The following is a 19,007-nucleotide window of genomic DNA, read 5'->3' as shown; positions in this document are numbered from 1 at the left end:
ATTAGAGAGAGAGAAAGTTCGTCTTGTGTCTAGTGTCTGGATCCAGTGCACTGGAGATTGATCTATGCAGCAGTAGTTTTCTGCATCGATGACATACATTGTCCTAGATAGACAGCGGGAATGACTCTACGGTCTCTCAAGTTCTATATCAACCTTACGGCTAGGTATGGTTTCATAGATATACAAGAGCAGCATGGCAGGCAGCATGGAGTGGAAACAAGATCACATGCGCTATCAATCAATCATATACGTAGTAAGCCCCAGTCGCACCATGTACCATTGAGGATTCCGTGTTTTATGACAAGAGAGTGCAAGTGGCAAAGAAGGCTTATTTTTGACTAACAAGGTAAGCTAAGCTGATTTATACCCACACTCCCTCCCACAACTCGTGAGTTCAGTTCTTGGTTGGACAAACACTTAATATTATTTTTTCACCTCACAGCTCCAATTAATGAACTGCTCGGATCCATTATCCCCACCACAAAACGACACCATCACGGTCCATAAGTGACCTTCCATGCAGTGTGACGATTGACTGTTCCCAGAGGGATGACTGCCACCTATCTAGCTACAGGAGAGTGGGACACCAAACTGGGGGAGATTTTCTGCACAAATGAACCTATAGTAATTAAGTGACTTTTATAAAAAATGTCTATACACCATTTCTTGTACCCAGTTTCCTGTGTGCTACCTGCCTCTCCACTCAATGGAGTGCTACTCAATAACTCTAACCTAACTGAGCGCTCAGTCATTATCCTCCAATTTGATCCTGAGTTCTCACTGGTGGGTGCAGTGACTGTCACTTATAACAACTCTGCTCTCTGTGATCCTGACCCGGCTCTGTTGGAGTGTATGTGTCTCAGTGTCATGCCTGCATGCATGTATGCTGCAGAATTACCTATAGATGGGGCATCTGCTATACTGGTGCTACTCTTGCTGGAGGTGAAAGAGAAAAGGTGATTGACATTCAAAGGATCTGAAATTAATGTTTTTAATTGTCATATAGAGTGTGTGGCTCAAATCAAATACTAGTGAAGATTTAAGCTTCGATTGTATTGTCTTGGTTTTGTGTTATGATCCATATACCTTTTATTAACTAAGACACAATGACCCTAAAAAAGGTTGACTTGTTTTTCACTCACTACCTCTTTTAACACAGTACCATGCAGCCTCCAGCAGTGAACAAAGAAGGCTACAACAGAATCACCTATAATGTGGGATGTGGTGAGTATTGGTGTATTGTTAGCATCAGTTTATTGCCACACCTCACAGAATCCTGCTTCACAGAACCCTTCTCCAGTTCACTAACCTATGATGAGGTTATCATCAACGGTGATAATGTGGTATATAGTCATCAACATACACATAATTATTCTTATGCTGCAATGACGACTATTTTTGTACAACACAGAAAATAGTGGTCAACGAAGAGGAATACAGTGTAATGAACACTGCATGGACAGGTATATATGTGAAACTCGTCTTTATACTCAATCATTACTGAAGCTCCACTCTTCGTACAGGGTGCTCAGAGGCTGCCTGCAGCTATGGCCAGCTTGGGAATGTGGTGAGTGTGTTTGTGCGCAGTCGTGAAAGTATTGCGACTAATATAGGTGTCTGTTTTGGTTGGCATTCTATACTGAACTACTATAATTACAAGTTAATCATGTTTGGGTTGGTGTTATTGGATGTGTCATGTATGGTGAATTAGTGTACATTGTTTACCCAATATATTTTTCCTGCTTCACATTGTACAGATCAGTTAGCTTGAAACCTGTATAGGTATATACACTCTGTAAGGGCTAATCTGTTGTTTCCTGACACCCCAGGCTATTACAGTGGTGCCGGTAATCTATGTTTCCCTTACCTCCAGCCAGTCCCACACAAAAGGCAACACAACTGCCACAGTAGACCAACATCAGGTCACCTACGCTACTGTGGATATTGATACCGCCAGGAAATAAGCAGCCAAAGCAGCCACTCTTCCAGCTCAACAGGTGAGTCTGTTTAGTTGATTCTGTTTAGTTGATTGGATTAATGCTTGGATTCATTGTTCAATATAATTATGCGTCAGTGCGTATGCGCACAACAACATACGTATATAATTTTGTTATCTGTACTGTGTTTGTGTGTCTGCATGTCTGTGTTTAGACACTATAGTTGATAAGATCTACACGGGAAATACATGCATGGGAAGTACATGGGAAAAGTGCCTCAGAGCAGGTACACTATGGGACTTAGTATACCTACAACTTACTTAGTATACCTAGTATTCCGTTGTCAAGTAATTGTACTGTAGTCAAGCGGTTTGCGCATGCGCACTAGTATCTAAATGAGTTAGACACTGTTTTGGAGGTGTCTGTGGGATTTAGAAGCCCGAAGGCACTGATTTAGTATCCCGAGCGTAGCGAGGGTACTAAAGTGGCTGAGGGCTAAACAGACTCACCTGTCTAACTATTATATAGACCGCCATGCTGCTCAATAATCAATCAAGTGCAGTGAAAACTAGTGTTCAAGCTGGCGCTGTGCTAATGCCTCTCGCCATGTTTTTGCTTTCGCTCAAAAGTATTAGAGTGTTATCTATAATGAATTTTATATTAAAGTTAGCTTATCTATATAAAGTCACTGAGAAGAAAAGACTTATTTACATGCATCTATTGTAAGTTATTATTTTTTGTATTATGTGGCTTACCAGGACATCAAGAAAGAAGAAAATTGATTCTTCCAGGATCTGTAGTTCAGTGTATATAATATCTAAGAAGAAAAGACCTGTGTACATGCATATTGTTATCTATATTGTTATATGGTAGTGTTTTGTGGCTTACCAGGCCCTCAAGACAAAGATGATTCTGCCAGGAGGATCTGGATCTGGATCTTGGATATTATTTTCTCACACATGGGGAATGAGCGCGCATGCGCATTACATCCACAGGAATAATTAAAGGGTGTGTCCAAAGAGATCAATTTTACAAATGGCTACTGTACTGCTAGCTAGCTGTTTTAACAGATATTTTCTGAGTATTGTAGCTAACAAAAAGCTAGCGCTTTAGTGCAAGGCTAACTCATATGTTGAATAGAAAGTTTGTGCGGACAGATGATGCTATGAAAGATTCTGAAGAGACTGCAACAGCCTTCAATGTGAGTCAAACTAGCCATAACTCGAGAAAGAAGCTTTAGTTTGCTAATCCACGAATCAAAATCCAAGAGAACGTGGCTAGAAGCCTATAAAAGCTGTTAGTTTTCGTCGCATTGTAACCGTTGAGCAGTTATAGCTGGAATACACACACACACACACAGACAGACACACACACAGTCAGCTTTACCGTATCCCTCGTGCGGCTACGCCTCGAGGCATAATTAATTATGATAATTATCATTCTAAAGAATGAATAGCTAAACTACACCTAAGTAAGCGCCTTCCTCAAGTTTTCTTGGATTTCAATTTGTACGTAGATTTGCTTTGTTCTTGAGTATAATGCCATTGCAGCCTTTTCAGAATACTGCATAGCAAAACTTCTCCATAGATCAAGTGCTGCTACTCTACTTACTATATAGTTAGTTTTGCACTAGAACGCTACATAATAATATATAGCTATTGGTAGCTGCAAGAGTGAGAAAAGAGCTGCAAAAAGCTGCACTGTTTCACGAGAGCAGCAGCCATTAATTATGGACTTTAACATTAATTTAAACTTTGAGGAATCCCACTTAGCAACAATCATGGTCAGACATCAATTCCTACTGCATTAAATGTAATAATTATGTGCAGGTCAAATTGTTGTAAATATTACAACAACAACGGAGCCCATCTTCTAAGCTAGTCTGGCCACGCCCTCCCCAAATTCGTCTTACAAAGAGGCTGGAATTCGAGACTACTTCTAAGCCAAGTCTTCATTGGGGGGGGGAGCGGCGATCAAATCAAGCTAAGTTGGTGGGTTGGGCTGACCACAAATTCAAATTCAAACTAAAGTGATAACCCTTTTCCCCACGGTTGCGATTGAACGGTAAAGGGATATGTAATAACTAGTAGCTTCATGCCATAAAGCTTTAGCACAGACATCAGCACCCACGATGCTTCATGATATAGTTGTACAAAGAGATAATCTATAAATAGCGCACCCGTTCCTATCTACATAGCAATCGAGTCGTAAGTTTTCCCATTCCTCTGATTAAGAAAAAGTGTCAGGCTAAAGTAGGAAGCTTGTATCTTGTCTTTAGAGTAGGTGTATAGTAGCTAGGTCTCTTAGTTGTATCAGGAGTGCACAAGTTAAATAGGTGAAGCCAACCAGAGGGGGTACAACAGGCAGGAGTAATTAGGCTTGATTGAGAGCTGTAATTACATTCCGTTCAGTGGGCCTAGGTTTATTAATACTGAGTAAGCTAATCAAGTCTTATAATTAGACTATTACTCCTGCATGTCATACCTCCTCTGTGAAGCCACCACACTCTGTAGGATTCATAATTAGGCCTTGCCCAAAATTAATGGTCAATTAGTTATGTGCAGAAGCCACACAGTTGCCTATTAGTCTAGTCTCCAAGTCTCATGCATTGTACTTAATTATTACCTATTAGTCTCAATAAAAAATAATTAACAAGAATTATACTGCAACATTCCACGCTTCTATAAAATCTTCTAAGGAACTATATTGATGATAGAAAATAGTCAACTGCATGATCTAGTACATGATGTAGTACTACTAGCACCTTCCATAGTATATACTTGTAGCCACTACTACTAGCCAATCTAGCCACCATGTGGACCATGTGCTCAGAAGTTAAAGATCAACTATTAGCATTACTCATGCTATTGAGGCTTAGTGCTTCTATAAATACAAAATTTGGTAAAATTGCCTATAGGCTAATAATTTTTTACCTATTAGGCTGGCATATGCTTAATGCTCCACCCACCTATTAGTCTCAAAATTATGCCAGCATAATTGGGCAAGGCCTAGTGACTAATCACTGATGTTTTAGTAATTAATCTTTAGTAAATGGCCTTCTGTGGACTATATATTTCCTTAAAAAAATTTGCTCCATATATATACCCCAGAGCTATAGCTAGACTCCTTCACTGGCCTCCCCTGAAGAGAAGAGAAGGCTTGCTACTGACTGCTTGCGCATGCGCACAATTATTGGTCCCGTAAAATTTCCAATTTATCAGAGAAAATAATCCTGACAAAATATTAAAAGTCATACACAGAGCTATAGCTAGCTAGCTAGCTAGAGACAGAGCTGTAGGTTTGTTGTACAGCTATTTTCTTTCTGATCAGAGTCAGTAGCAGTAGTATAGTAGACTTTCACCATTAGTTGTTAAATGGGCGTGTTGCAGGCTGTGAGTCTTTTGTTAACATAGCAGGCTAAGGGTAGCTATCACAATACTGTCAGAGGGGCTAGAAACCTTCAATGGAACTTTCTATCTACTTACTTCAATCCACTTCCGTTCGTTGTGACGTCATTGTTTTACTGAGCATATACGATGTTATCCAAAGCCCCCATGGCAATGCAGATACCAGGGTGAGATTAGCGCACGTACAAGCAGTCGATACCAGGCCCACTTCCCTGATGAAGTGCGGCCTGGGATCGAGGCTAATTTATGGCTTGAGTGTTTTAAACTAAAAGTGTATATAGCATTAATTGCTTCCTCTACAGTGTTACTGAATTGAATGTGTGCTGTTTAGTTGAGGCAGATAATTAATGCGGCAGTTTTTTGGTTCAACTTATAGGCTTTTACAAACACGGTGTTCAAGCTCCTGGACATTGACCCAGGGGCGTAGCCAGGGGGGGCTCATGGTGCTCAAGCACCCCCTTTTTCTATCTGAGATTGTACACAAAGTGTACCTGATTGTCTAGCTGAGCACCCCCTTCTCTTCCAGATCTTGCTGCAGTTAGCTAGCTAGTAGGCAAGCCGGGCAAAACAAATTGGTCTTTCAACTGTGAGCTATTCTGGCTTAGATCTATAGACTAGTTCTCTTTCGTAGCAAAATAGGCAATTAGAAGATTGGATTCAATCCAGATTAGGTGTGGTGTAACCGGGGCTTTAGTAAGCTACTTGAAAACCCCTGGCACCTCCACGCCCTTTTAATCAATACAACAAGCACTAGGTGTGTGGTAGGGTTTTTAGTAGTTAATACAGTGCTTGCAGCCTAGAGAGTAAAATACCACGATAGGGTGAATAGTTGTAATATTTCTAAGAAATTGTGCTGATACCATTTTATAGGTGAATGAATAAGCTACAACATTATTCTAAAATATTTCCCCAAAAGTTGTTGTAGTGGAAAATCATTTTAGGTGAAAATGAGGGTGATCGTAAAGAGATGTGTGTAAAATCAAATATCTCTGGAACTAAAGTATTTCTGGACAAATTATTGTATCAAAAGATAGAAAATTTATTAAAAATTAATGTGCAAAAACAATTAGACCTTAGCCGACAAATTTACTTGACTTCCATCGCTAAGCGAAAAGGCACCCAAAAAACTCGATAATTGAGTAGTAATCAGTTTGTGTACATATGTAAACTTTACGAAACCATGCATATGTTAGATAAACTATTCAGGAATGTTGTACCAGAGTTCCCTTACCTTAGCCGACAACGGTTGGTCTTTTCCATCGCTAAGCGATTGTCCACTATAGATCATTTAGCTCTTATATAAACCACCACATACACACCACCTTTGGTTTCCATGGAAACAATTTTGAGTATATTTTAGAGTATTCCCTTATCTCAGCAAAATTTCTTAGAAATGTTCCCATCACAAGATATTCACATTTATGAGATATTTACATTTATGTACCAATACCAGCAAATTTGCGTTTTTTTACTCTCTAGGCTGCAAGCTGCACTGTTGTACATGAAATTACTTTAACCTGTATTTGCATGGTATTAGTTTATCCCTGGAGTTCAGTCACGATCACTCAGCTTACATGTTGAACACATCAAGAAAGTTTATTAGTTAGGGCTTGTCCATTAACATTACATCGATCGACGTCTTAAATCACTTTTACTTGATCACTGCATGCTTATCCAAGGAACAGATAGTGTCTGCTGGTGTTAATTGAACATAACTATAGAGCACTGAAGTGAAAACCCTTGGCGTTAATTTGAGGTTTAGTGAGTCTACAGCCTCGAGTCAAAGCCACGTGTACATCTAGGCCAACGTGCAGGCTCGAGCTTTTTAGCTTCTTAGCTTTTGCTCGCTTTTATTCGACAACGAAGCTTTAACATCAAATTTAAAACTACTACCTTGTTATATTGAGGCTATCCATGGTATAAACACAGTGCTATCGTATCCAGGTGAGTAGACTCAGAATACATAGAGAGACAGACAGACGATATAATTTCTTGTATGATTCTTTGCATGGCCAATCCTATTAGTATAAGCGGCTATTTTTTTATCGTCTAGTATAGTTGCATGATTGAGGTTAATGTTGTGCAGAGCTAACTAGAATAGCTAAGTTATTAACAGAACGAAGCATTTTTGCAAATCTGCCATCCAAGAACAGACTAGAAGCCTATAGAAACTTTTACTGCACTTCATTTATCGTTGAGCAGCTGTTACAGTAGCAGTCTACACACACAAACACACAGACTGGATAAACACACAAACACACTATACCATATACCTCGCTTGTACACGTACACAACAAGGCTTTCAGCACATGACAATCAACACACTTGACACAATGCCAGCTGTCTAGATAATGATTGTTCCCTACATTAGGTCCTTATCCAGATTGAGCAATTTATAATAATAAATTGGTACTGTAGCATGTGTCTCTATAGGTGGGCAAATACATGGTTCCTGTTATGAATGCAGTTAGTATATGACATGTTACGTTTGACTATGAAGTGAAGTAGTCTGGTTGTTTATAAATGCATGCATGCATGTGTAACTGTTACTGTACACACACGTTGTTTGCTAGTGCATGATGCCTGTAACAGTTGTTGTTCATTCTCATGGGATAGTTATTATAAGAAGAACGATTGTCTGTTTGTGGTATGTTGGGGTTAGCTTATCTTCAGTGATAAGGTTTCTCTAAGACACTTCAACTATAGGTGTTGTTAGACTCTGCTGTAAACACTTTAAGTGTATTCCTTGGCCTATGAGGCCGAGGGGGAAAGACATTCACGAGAAAAAGTTGATTTATTTCCTCCTTTCTTAATACAAAACAGTATACACTGCATGCACCAGTACATCAGTGAGAACACACACATTACAATACTACATGCATGTACCCATTCAGAGTATGGAGAACTGGGTTTAAATGTTTTCAGGCTATGTTGTAGCTATCATTGGAATATTCCTGTATTTAGCCTAAGGAGGAGTCTGGCCTCGAGACTAATTTAGTGTGCTTTAAATCAGCTGTATACAAATCATTAGTATTGCCTATTCTGGACTATACTGTTCCACTCTGTGGGACCCTTGCTATGAGATCCAGGTCAAACGACTAGAATCTGTGCAAAAATTTGCTGCAAGAGTATAGTATCAAAGAGATGGCCCATGATCAATTGTTGGGATGGGAGCACCTTTCACCCCAGCTAAGGTATACAAACAGTCAACCACTTTTTTGTCCACTGTTCGCGTGGTCAGTGCAGCTAGTATCTTCAAAGGTTTCTTAATGGAGCTTTCATACTTGTAGTGTTGTTTTCACACGTCAGCTAGTGAACAAAGAGCACGACTATTCTCCACATACAATGAATGAGCTGAGCAAACAATTCAATCTTGACAGTACACCTCAAATTATCAGCACAGTTGGGTTGGACAATCATTCTTAAATTGTTAAAACACACATAAGATTTATTAATGCTTCTGAGGTAAGGCCACCTCTTTAAAGAAAACTACTTAATTATGATTAGAAAATATTTGCATATTCAAGCTTTGAAGTGGCCACTGCTAATGAGGTGTCTATCCAACTAAGAAACCTGCTAGCAGGTCACTAAGTATTAGTTAGACCATGTGTAGTAGGTTTCTTAGCTGGATAGTAAACCTGAGGGAGTGTAGTGGCTGAGGCAAGTCACTAATTGACGGAGGCGCAGCCAGGACAATTAGTGGCTTGCAGAAGCCACTAATCACTCCCAGGGTTACTATCCAGCTAAGAAACCTACTACACATGGTCTATCTCACTTAGAAAATGCATTTTTGTGGGTACTAGTTAGAGCCCCGCTAGCAGGTCACTAACTCAGATAGTGACCTGCTTAGCAGGTTTCTTAGTTGGATAGACACCTCATTAGCAGTGGCCACTTCAAAGCTTGAATATGCAAATTTTTTCTAATCTGAGTTAGTGAACTGCTAGCAGGGCTCTAACTAGTACCCACAAAAATGCATTTTCTAAGCGAGATAGACCATGGCTTCTTAGCTGGATAGTAACCCTGGGAGTGATTAGTGGCTTCTGCAAGCCACTAATTGTCCTGGCTGCGCCTCCGTCAATTAGAGGCTTGCCTCAGCCACTACACTCCCTCAGGTTTACTATCCAGCTAAGAAACCTACTACACATGGTCTAACTAATACTCAAAGTGTTTCCAGAGTGTATTCTTGTAGCTTATGTAACAGCTAGGGTTTCACAATGTTGTGTGGCCTCTATAAATCAGATTATGGGATACACATTTAAAAATTTGGTTTGAAACAACTAGTACTGTATAGCGGGTAATTTTCGTGGGTGCAAATTTTTCATACAAACTACCCATTTGTATTCGTACAGGTCAGGATGGTGACGTTGAACATAATTATGAGCAATTTCGCAGTTTTAATTTTGTAACCACTGATACGAACATTTCCACCATGCGAAAATAACCCGCTATTGGCAGAAATTATGCTCTATAAAGCATATACATGTAGGTAATGGTAAAAGAAAAACAACTTATGATCAGAGTGTTTCCAGAGTGTATTCTTGTAGCTTATGTAACAACTAGGGTTTCACAATGTTGTGTGGCCAGATTATGGGATACATGTTAAAATTTGGTTAAAATTTGGTTTGAAACAACTGGTATACTGTATAGCGGATAATTTTTGTTGGTTCAAATGTTCATACAAACTACCATTTGTATTCGTACAGGTCAGGATGGTGACGTTGAACATAATTTCATTTTGTAACCACTGATACGAAAATTTCCACCATACGACAATAGCCTGCTATATACCCACTATAAGGTAATTGGCAGAAATTATGCTCTATGAAGAATGTAGGTGGCCGAGTCACCAACATTTTAGTGAATTTTGCAGGATTCGTAAATAAGAAACCATAATTATGATACATGGGGCTATCACGAGGAGCAACTGGCAAAGGAACTCCTAAGGCTGGTGAGTATGCAGTCACTACATTAGATTGGCATGTGGTAAATCTAGTGGTAATGAGTAAGTGGGACTGTATACAAGCTATTCATTCTAACAACATTTACGTAAACAGGCAAACATGAATCTTCCTTTGTTTCATTTTAATGCATTTATTGACTTATTACTACCCCCCTCCCCATACACACACATGCATGCAGTTCGACCCTAATTGTTGTCTCACTTAATGTTTTTAGTATAGTGGGTCTTTACCGTCTGTTTGGATCATGCAGAGTGATTGTTGCTTATTATTCTTAGGCCTTTACCAAATCTACCCACCCTAGTACAGATTGTGTTTATTGATTGACTGATGCTTACCATTTACAAACACCTACAATTATTATCGTTTAGATATGATAGAGAGGTTTTCCTTTTGTTTGGAGGTTATAGTTTGAGTAGAACATTCGTTACTGCCAACTTTCTCTTCTTCCAGCCTTGCATATACAATGTATTGAGTTAATTCTGCAGTCTCCCCATTGCTTTTCATGTGCCCATGTGCCCCTGGACACACACTAGTAAAGTTACTAGCTATAGCTACGTACAGAATAATATTGCTACCTCAGCAATTTCTCCATAGGACAATAATTATACGTAATTACGGTGCATTTATGAATAATACGCTACCGTTTAGTTTGCGTTTTTTTGGCTCCATAAAAACATGCAACGCAAATATAACAGAAACTTTTATTTGAGGGCATAAAATTGTTTGATTTTGTGCTCCGATCAATTGTACTGTACTTCATTATAGAGTACTGACTGCTGGCTGTTGGTGTTCCCCTACTCTCCTCAGATTGTGGCTGGATGAACTGTTCCTACTGTTCTTTGCCAACCTTGAGGACAGCATACCCTCAGTTAGACAAGGGACAGCTGCTGCTCTCACCAGCGTCACCAAGGCCTGTGGTGAGACACTGTACAGACTGTAGACTGTGCTGATAATTTGAAGTGTGTTTTCAAGATTGTAAAATTTGCTCAGCTCATTATTACCTTTTCATTGTATGTGGAGAATAGTCGTGCTCTTTTTTCACTAGCTGACTGTGTGAAAACAACACTACAAGTATAAAGGCCCCTTAAAAAACCTTTAAAGATACTAGCTGCACTGTATTATGGGACCTAGCTGGCTGTGGTTGTATTTTGCAAACCTGTTACAGTTTAGCTAGTATAAAGTGTATCACCTTAATTCCGAATCCTTTGTGTTCTGTAACAGATCATCAAGTTGTGGGTGACCACTAACTACCGTATAACTATTACTAGAATGTTTTGCAAGCATGCATCAAACATTTGTGAACTTTGCGATGGTTGATCAATCCGCAACAATAAATCCGCAAAACCTAAATAAATACACACGATCCTTGCCAGAACGCAATAGTTAGGGTCAAATTTTCTGCTGATTTGGCTCATTCGCAAAAGGGTTTTCACCAGCAAAATATTTTAGTAATACGGTACCATGCATGGGTGACCACTATACATTATCTCTATCTTTACTTCACTTCTACAGCACTCAAAGTTCTCTATCTCTTTCTCTAACCTTGTAAGCTGCTGCTTCGTAATCAATACTGTTGTACATTGAGCGCTTAAAGCTCTTTCGACTGTTTTACTACCTGAACCAGCTGTTTAAAAGATGTGCAATACACTTTGATAAGAAGCAAATTATATTCGTTCTTCCCCCTCCTTCCTCAGCTCCACTGGTATTGATCCTGGACCGGGTGTATTTAAGGTGGTGCATCGTGTCCATGACAACCCAGACCAGCAGATGTACTCGTGTGGTTCACTGGCCCCCAAAATGAGGAGGGGAGGATGTATGGACTCTCACAAGCCAGGAGAGCCGTGGGAGAGAGTGAGGGTGTGTGATGTGTGTGGATATGCTAATGTGATTGAGGGTGTAGTGGGGTATGGGATAAAGGTATGTTGATGTTGTAGATTAGGTGTACTGATCATGTGTGTGATAAGGGGTCACTTACTTTTGTAGATGTGCATGTGGTATACACAAGGATCCAAGTGTCTAAGTGATTAGTGTCTGTACTGATAATTTACTATATATTTATTGATGTTGTCAAGTTTGTTACTTGTTTGCTCATAATTGTTTTTGTATGTGGAGAAAAGACGTACTCATTATTCTAACGCGAAACAATTTACACTATACATACCCAGTAAGAAACCGTATTATGGGACCTAACTGGCTGCATGTGGTTTTATTTTGCAATCCTGTTACATTGTGCTGATGTGATTAACCATTGTTTTGTCACACCTTAAGCTTTATACTTGCAAAGTATAAGTGCTAGTAATAAATACGTTGTTAGTTAATTTAATCATACTACCCATATTTTCTCCTGGACCACTATAGATTGAAGATACGTGTTGCAATGACAATGCTGGATGCTTAATGGGAGTGATTTACCAATGGATGAAGAGTTGCTCAACATGGAAGGAGCTGACTGATCATCTCGGAGAGGAGCAATTGGTCTTGACCAGCTACGAGCTAGATTGGAGGTGAGTACATAGATGTGTACTCAGCTCTACATTATCTGGCGAGTATATTTAAGACACTTCACTAATGTCTTGGAGCTCAAACCATTGAGCATATTGAGTTTAGTGAGGCGAGTTTTGTAGTCTGTTGTTCTGGTGTAGCCTCCTAGGATAAACTTGGTTGGCCTTCGTTGGACGGACCATAGATAAACGAAAATAGTATAATTGTATGATCACTGCAAGACGTTATTGGGGGCAACTAGTTTGGCATCATCTGCACAAGTTTCAAAGTTAATTTTTCTGGTAGATCATTGATATAGACTAAGAAAAGCATAGGCCCCAAGATGCTTCCTTGAGAAACGCCAGATACATGCAAAACTGGTAGAGGGGAGGAAGCTCTTCTACCAATTGCCATGAAGTGTTGTCGATATATTAGTGTGTTTGAACCATGTCTATAGTTGACCAGTGATACCTAGCCTCCATGTGAAGCATGAGACGTTTTATTACATCATTACAATGACATCACTGCATTCGCTAGTGCTTTCACTTTCTAGATACACTTTACATGAGCCCACTACCATTTTTTGTGTATGTCAGCCTCCGTGGTTATGAGGGAGTTCCTCCCAGAGACCAGCCAACCAGTAATGATTATGTACATTGCATGACCCTTTATCATTTATGTCTATCAAATAATGGTTATAGATTGCATGACCCTTTATCAGAGCTAAATCCCTGTCTCACTTGATGTTTATTGTGTAGTGGATCTTTACCCTCTGTTTTGTCTCATTGCAGCTGCTTGCTTGCTTGATTGACTATTAATGGATGATGAAGAGTTAATTACTCTGGAAGACCAATTAATTAACCTAGAGGAGCTGGCAAACCATGTAAGATAGGATCAACTGCATGGCAAAGGAACTCCTGAGGCTGGTGATCCTGAGTATGTGTATAATTATAGTCATGCAGTATACGTTTTGGGATTAGAAGCAATTCAATTACTGTTCTTCCTCCCCATTCCTCAGCTCCTCTGATATTGATCATGGACCGGCTGTATTTGGCGTGGTGCATCGTAATCATGACAACCCAGACCAGCAGATGTACCGGTGTGGTTCAGTGACCCCAAAATGAGGAGGGGAGGATGTATGGACTCACACTATCACAAGCCGGGAGAGCTGTGGGAGAAGAGTGAGGGTGTGTGATATGTGTGGATATGCTATGTGATTGAGGGTGTAGTGGGGTATATATGGGATAAAGGTATGTTGATGTTGTGTAGATTAGGTGTACTGATCATGTACAAAGATGTGTTTGATAAGGTACTTTGCATGTGCATGTGGTATACATGTAAATGTGGTGGTCACTAGCTAGTGGATCCAAGGTTGAGTACAGCTTGTGAATGTGTTGTGTGATGTAAATTGAGGCAGTTTTACTAATCTTGTACCCCCCTCTCCAGTTTCATTATTGTGCTTGGAGAGCTGAGTGGTGTGAGTGGGTGTGGTGACCGAGTGTCCTCCCTCCTCCCCCTCTGTGCTGAGACACTACAACACAGACACTACCCTCAACACATCAACCTCCTGGAGACACTGCTCAAACTGGTGAGATGAATAAGATATATGAAAGTAGCTCTCCAGTTTCTTTAGGGATAGTGTATGGGATGAAATTTCTTAGACACCAGTTCTTCACTAAAACAGATTAATGTCCTCAAAAGTTGACACTGTAAGAAGTGCATTCCACAGAACATGTAATGCTTGGTACAGTATTTGTGTTGTATTATGTGTTGTGACTATACGGTATCTTGAGTGCATGTGTTCAATGTTGCTCTAACACTTTCTCTCTCTCTCTGTCCACAGTTGGATATTTATACCACATGCACATGTACAAAGTATACCCAATCTACACAACATACCTTTATCCCATACCCCACTACACCCTCAATCACATAGCATATCCACACACATCACACACCCTCACCCCTCATTCTTCTCCCACAGCTTTAAAGTGTTTGCCAAGTCGCTGGGTAAGAGAGTGTTCAAGAGACACGTCGATCTATTCCTGAACTCTATCCTGGTAAGTTGTTAGGAATGTGTAGAAGCCATAATTATGCTCCAAAACACTTTGTGTCCTTGTTTCCTACAACTATTTCAAACCGTATAGAGGGTATATTTCGAGAGTATAAAAATGTTTGTGGTTTTCGCCGCGGATTAGGCATGAACCGCGAACATTTATAACCGTGAATTTAATATTCCATGCATGCATGCATGCTGCAAAAAAGGCGCTATTCCACGAAAATTAAATCCGCAAAAATCTTTCTAAAGGCACATCCGCGAAAATTTATACCCTCGAAATATACCCGCTATACGGTTTTGATAATGTACATTGTAGATCTGCATACTCCACTTATTACCCGAGGCGCGCGTGGGCGGCCATAGGTATAGTAGTACGTTGGTTTCTTTGTCTGTTTGGTGAGTCTACTCACCTAGATGCCATAGCACTGTGTCTACAGCATGGATAGCCTCCACACACAAGTTAATAGTGGCAGATTTCGATGTTACAGTTTTGTTGTAGAATAAAAGCGAGAAGCTTGAACTTGCACGGTGCAGCTAGCTAACTGTACGTGGCCTTTATTCGAGGTACCCTACGTATTTACAGCTGAAGTGATCCTGTACCAGGAACAGTGGAAAAGGGTCACTACAATAGAAAGCTAGAATTGTGACTGGTTTGTTGATTCTCTGTTAGCTGACTCTGCATGGGGATCCTACTCCAGCAGCCATACTTCTCTAAGACTCCAGGCTTCTTTACTGTGATCCTAGACTAGGACCTAGTCCACAGTGCATGTCTTATGTACCACTAAAGCTCTGTTCTTAAATGTTTCAGCATGCATGCCTCCGGCCAGTTTGGTTTGTTTTATTGCTCCTGAGTTGCTAGACATACATTACTACATGCACTGCATTATACCACTCTTCTGGTTTCTTTATAATCACATGTTACCAGCCGAGGGTTTGCACTTCAATGCTCTAGTTTACATGTCTCCCTCCCCCCTCACACACACACACACCTATACCATGCAGGAGTGCCTATACAGAGCAGTGACAATGCCTGGTACAGTCTGCTGGAATGGACAAGCTGTCTCACCTCACCCTGTAACAACACCATCCAACGTGAATCTTTGCGTAATGGCAGACTGTCTACATGTGTGTAGCTTATACAAGTACATTGCAATTGCTTATTTTTCTTATGTACTGATGCACTTCCTTTTCACTGTATATAGGTTGACAGAACAGTAACTGAACAATGTGTACTTGTTTCTTTGTTGATATTATTAATGAATGTGCTATAATTATTATTGTTTATAATTATTGTTTTCAAACAAATCATTACCAATCTATAGATGAACACTAGCTACATAATACTGGCTAGAAAATAATAATTATATAATTATCTACTATTAGTATTAATAGCACGAAGTTTCACAGTCCTAGTGGTCCATACGCCTGGTTAGTGTTCAGCTCAATCTCCTCTTTGGGTGACACCTCCTCATAAACAGGACCAACTGGTTTAGTGGGCTCTACAACAGATAATGCTGTTTTTCTTGTGTAGTACACTGCCTTCTTACGCGTGAATGAATACATCACTAAGAGTCCAGCGAGAAATCCAAGGAGAGTAGACGCAACGAAAGTAATAGTAACACCGATGGCAAGAGTTACACCAGTTGATAGTGTGGTAGCATCTGTCACAGTCGGAGCTGTGGAGGATTGGCAATAATTATATAGGGATAACAACTATAGAGCACTAGTATATCACAACCAGAGTACTAGCTGTGTTGTTATACAAATTATGTCATTATGTGACAGGCTCTGGGAAAACCGCAGAATTTAATGTATCATGGAAACCTATAGCAGCAATTCACGAATTAAGGTCTATATAATTATAGTCATGCAGAAGACAACCAGAATAATGATTTACAGCAAAACTATATAAGAGAGTCAGCGAAGAAGCCTTCCAAAACAACTATGATATCCAGGTGAGTAGACTCAGAATACGTAAACAGACAACGGACTACTATACCCGCTGGCCGCGGTATGGCCTCGGGTAACAAGAGACTTCTAAAACCCATGTTCGCCTGCGAGCCTCGGGTTAATTATCCTCACCTTCAGTTGGTGACACACACACGATGGTGTCAGGCCCAGTGCTCCAGACTCCAGCATTAGTGCAAGTGATGGTGTTGGGTCCAGTCAGTGAGAGCCCACTGTCACACTGGTAAGTCAGCACTGTTCCCTCCAACACTGTCTCAGTCAACCTCTCATAGTTCACTATAGTTCCATTGGAGGGCTCCTTGGGTACTGTGCAATTAGCTGCATATAAAGAAGTAAAGTTTAAAAACAAGATCTAGAAATGGAATTGGCTGCCTCACCTGGGCTCTCCCTGCACACCAAGCTCCCGGGATTCTCCACCCACTCTCCCCTACCCCCCACATCAGCGCATGTGCTGGTCCTCACATCAAGGGGGAACAGTCCATCGTCACAGCGATAGGTGACTTCTGAACCCAGTGAGAAGGGTGGTGTCCCACCACTGACGTCCACACTGCCATTGGATGGTGCAGCAGGAGAGCCACAGGTGAGATCTGAGAAAAGACTATAGTATACAGTCATGACAGTGAATATACCTACCTGAGAGACAGACGTATGTGGCGGGGTCAGGTGACCATCGTCCATTACTCTCACAGGTTGCTGATACCGTCTGTCCATTGCAAGTGAAGCTCAGTGTTGATCCTACTAGTGCAGGCAGTGGAGGAGCACCAACAATGGTCACTCTATTCGCAGGTGTTGTGTTAGAGGGGCAGGTAACTGCATGCAGCAGATTAAATTACAGTGATTCGCAGAAGCTAATATCTAACGGCCAACAGTGAAGCTAGTATGTGTAATATCTAACCAATAAAAGGAATCATCACCATCACATCACTGCTCGATCCTGCACAGTTGTCAGCTCTGATTGTCACATTGTAGGGAGTGTTGTAGGAGACGGTTATCTGTGCTGAGGTGGTCTCCACGGTGACTGGTGACCCGGAGAGAGGTGTTGGAGAGATGGTGAGGACATAGCTGACAGACACTCCACCAGTAGAGGAGGGAGGGTCCCACTCCAGAGTGATAATAGAGGAACTGATTTGGTTTTGTTGTGAAGCCACCATTGGAGCTGATGGAGAAGTGGGTGGCTCTGTAAGAGATCAGTTGAACTCAATTAAAACTATTATATAAATATGTCTCACCTGCAACAATGATCGTTAGGGATTCTGTTGCTTCTCCAATACAATGCATAACGGTGCCGTTCAGCAAGGACACCTCAGTGACTGTGGTGAGGGTAGAGGTGAGGCTATTACTACTAAATTCAGTTCTAGCTGCTTGAAACATGAAACGTTCTACCCCTATTTGTAATAGCTCAGTAGAAGCAGAAGACACCACTTGTGTCAACTGCGCAGTAATCACGCCATGCAGGTGGAGGATCCACTTCCCATAAAAGTGAACTTCTACTAACAGAGCAGGTGAATACCACTGAGATAGTGGGGCAGGCCAAGCCATCACCAGCGCTAGACATCAAAGCAGAATCTGCATATGCTAATTAAACTGCATGTTTTAATACTGCTCACTGTATTCTTACTTGCACTTGCCGTTTTGAACAGGCTTTGAAGTATCAAGGCCATCTTAATCCAAAATTCAACCATGTTGTGGTGCGAGCGTTGATGTACCTAGCTAGCAATAGCAGCTTTAGAAGCTCGGGAGTGTGCTGTCAACTTGTCAATGTTGATATTGGTTTCTGTGGTAGATTGGATATATATTATAGTGTCATGAATGCGATTATCCTTTGAAGTTTTGCTGATCGAGCTGTTCAATATCAATTAGGACACTATAAGTGTTATGATCCTCGGAGGGAGAAGAGAACAACACAATCAAACGTGAGTCTTTGCAGTTTACTGCATACAACTTTCTCCAACACATGCATAAACTCAATTCTCTGCTCATTAAGCTTAGGCTTAGGATGACTTTACCTATATGCATGTACATTTAAATTTAGTCACTTCAGCCACTCCCCGAGCCTACCTGTGTACCCTCTAATACTTTTTGAGTGAAGAAAAACATGGCGAGAGGCATTAGCACAGCGCAGCTTGCACCACATGTTAATAATATTAATTGTTTTTCTTACAAATATACTTATTGTACTGTGTGTGATTTATTT

The 19,007-nt window shown here is 40.6% G+C and overlaps 4 protein-coding genes across 5 annotated transcripts in view; 2 read left to right on the top strand and 2 right to left on the bottom strand.

The window, feature by feature from the left end:
* The window catches only part of LOC135347281 (uncharacterized), an 81,504-nt gene that overhangs the window by 43,807 nt on the left and 18,690 nt on the right, over window positions 1–19,007 (bottom strand). The window lies entirely within an intron of this gene.
* Window positions 23–8,895, top strand: LOC135347469 (uncharacterized). The gene is made up of 9 exons (XM_064545482.1): window positions 23–346; window positions 443–624; window positions 677–956; window positions 1,160–1,224; window positions 1,273–1,343; window positions 1,412–1,463; window positions 1,524–1,567; window positions 1,874–1,997; window positions 3,767–8,895. Exons 3-8 carry the CDS (start codon window positions 853–855, stop codon window positions 1,946–1,948), a joined length of 411 nt encoding a protein of 136 aa, XP_064401552.1. The 5' UTR covers window positions 23–346; window positions 443–624; window positions 677–852; the 3' UTR covers window positions 1,949–1,997; window positions 3,767–8,895.
* Window positions 11,229–19,007, top strand: part of LOC135347382 (uncharacterized) — a 124,305-nt gene continuing 116,526 nt past the window's right edge. The window contains exons 1-4 of the mRNA XM_064545347.1: window positions 11,229–11,850; window positions 12,000–12,162; window positions 12,664–12,809; window positions 14,233–14,374. Coding sequence (XP_064401417.1) covers window positions 11,771–11,850; window positions 12,000–12,162; window positions 12,664–12,809; window positions 14,233–14,374 — 531 coding nt within the window. The 5' untranslated portion in view covers window positions 11,229–11,770. The remainder of the gene's footprint in view (window positions 11,851–11,999; window positions 12,163–12,663; window positions 12,810–14,232; window positions 14,375–19,007) is intronic.
* LOC135347141 (mucin-2-like) lies at window positions 16,243–18,232 on the bottom strand. The gene is made up of 6 exons (XM_064545036.1): window positions 18,043–18,232; window positions 17,709–17,990; window positions 17,447–17,623; window positions 17,191–17,400; window positions 16,928–17,131; window positions 16,243–16,521 (listed from the first exon to the last, which is right to left on the bottom strand). Exons 1-6 carry the CDS (start codon window positions 18,182–18,184, stop codon window positions 16,247–16,249), a joined length of 1,290 nt encoding a protein of 429 aa, XP_064401106.1. The 5' UTR covers window positions 18,185–18,232; the 3' UTR covers window positions 16,243–16,246.

This window comes from Halichondria panicea, chromosome 1, assembly GCF_963675165.1.
Source record: "Halichondria panicea chromosome 1, odHalPani1.1, whole genome shotgun sequence".
Classification (NCBI taxonomy): Eukaryota; Metazoa; Porifera; class Demospongiae; order Suberitida; family Halichondriidae; genus Halichondria; species Halichondria panicea.
The sequence above is the reverse complement of the archived record's forward strand: the minus strand, read 5'-3'. Positions and strand labels throughout refer to the sequence as shown.

Excerpts from the sequence above, each read along its gene's own strand:
- LOC135347469 (XM_064545482.1), top strand. The coding sequence starts at position 853 with ATGTGTCTCAGTGTCATGCCTGCATGCATGTATGCTGCAGAATTACCT. Across the intron at positions 957-1,159 it reads CTGGAGGTGAAAGAGAAAAG|TACCATGCAGCCTCCAGCAG; the intron begins GTGATTGACATT and ends CTTTTAACACAG. Across the intron at positions 1,344-1,411 it reads TCATCAACGGTGATAATGTG|AAAATAGTGGTCAACGAAGA; the intron begins GTATATAGTCAT and ends TGTACAACACAG.
- LOC135347141 (XM_064545036.1), bottom strand. The coding sequence starts at position 18,184 with ATGTTTCAAGCAGCTAGAACTGAATTTAGTAGTAATAGCCTCACCTCT. Across the intron at positions 17,991-18,042 it reads CCTAACGATCATTGTTGCAG|AGCCACCCACTTCTCCATCA; the intron begins GTGAGACATATT and ends GATCTCTTACAG. Across the intron at positions 16,522-16,927 it reads GTGTGTGTCACCAACTGAAG|CTCCGACTGTGACAGATGCT; the intron begins GTGAGGATAATT and ends AATCCTCCACAG.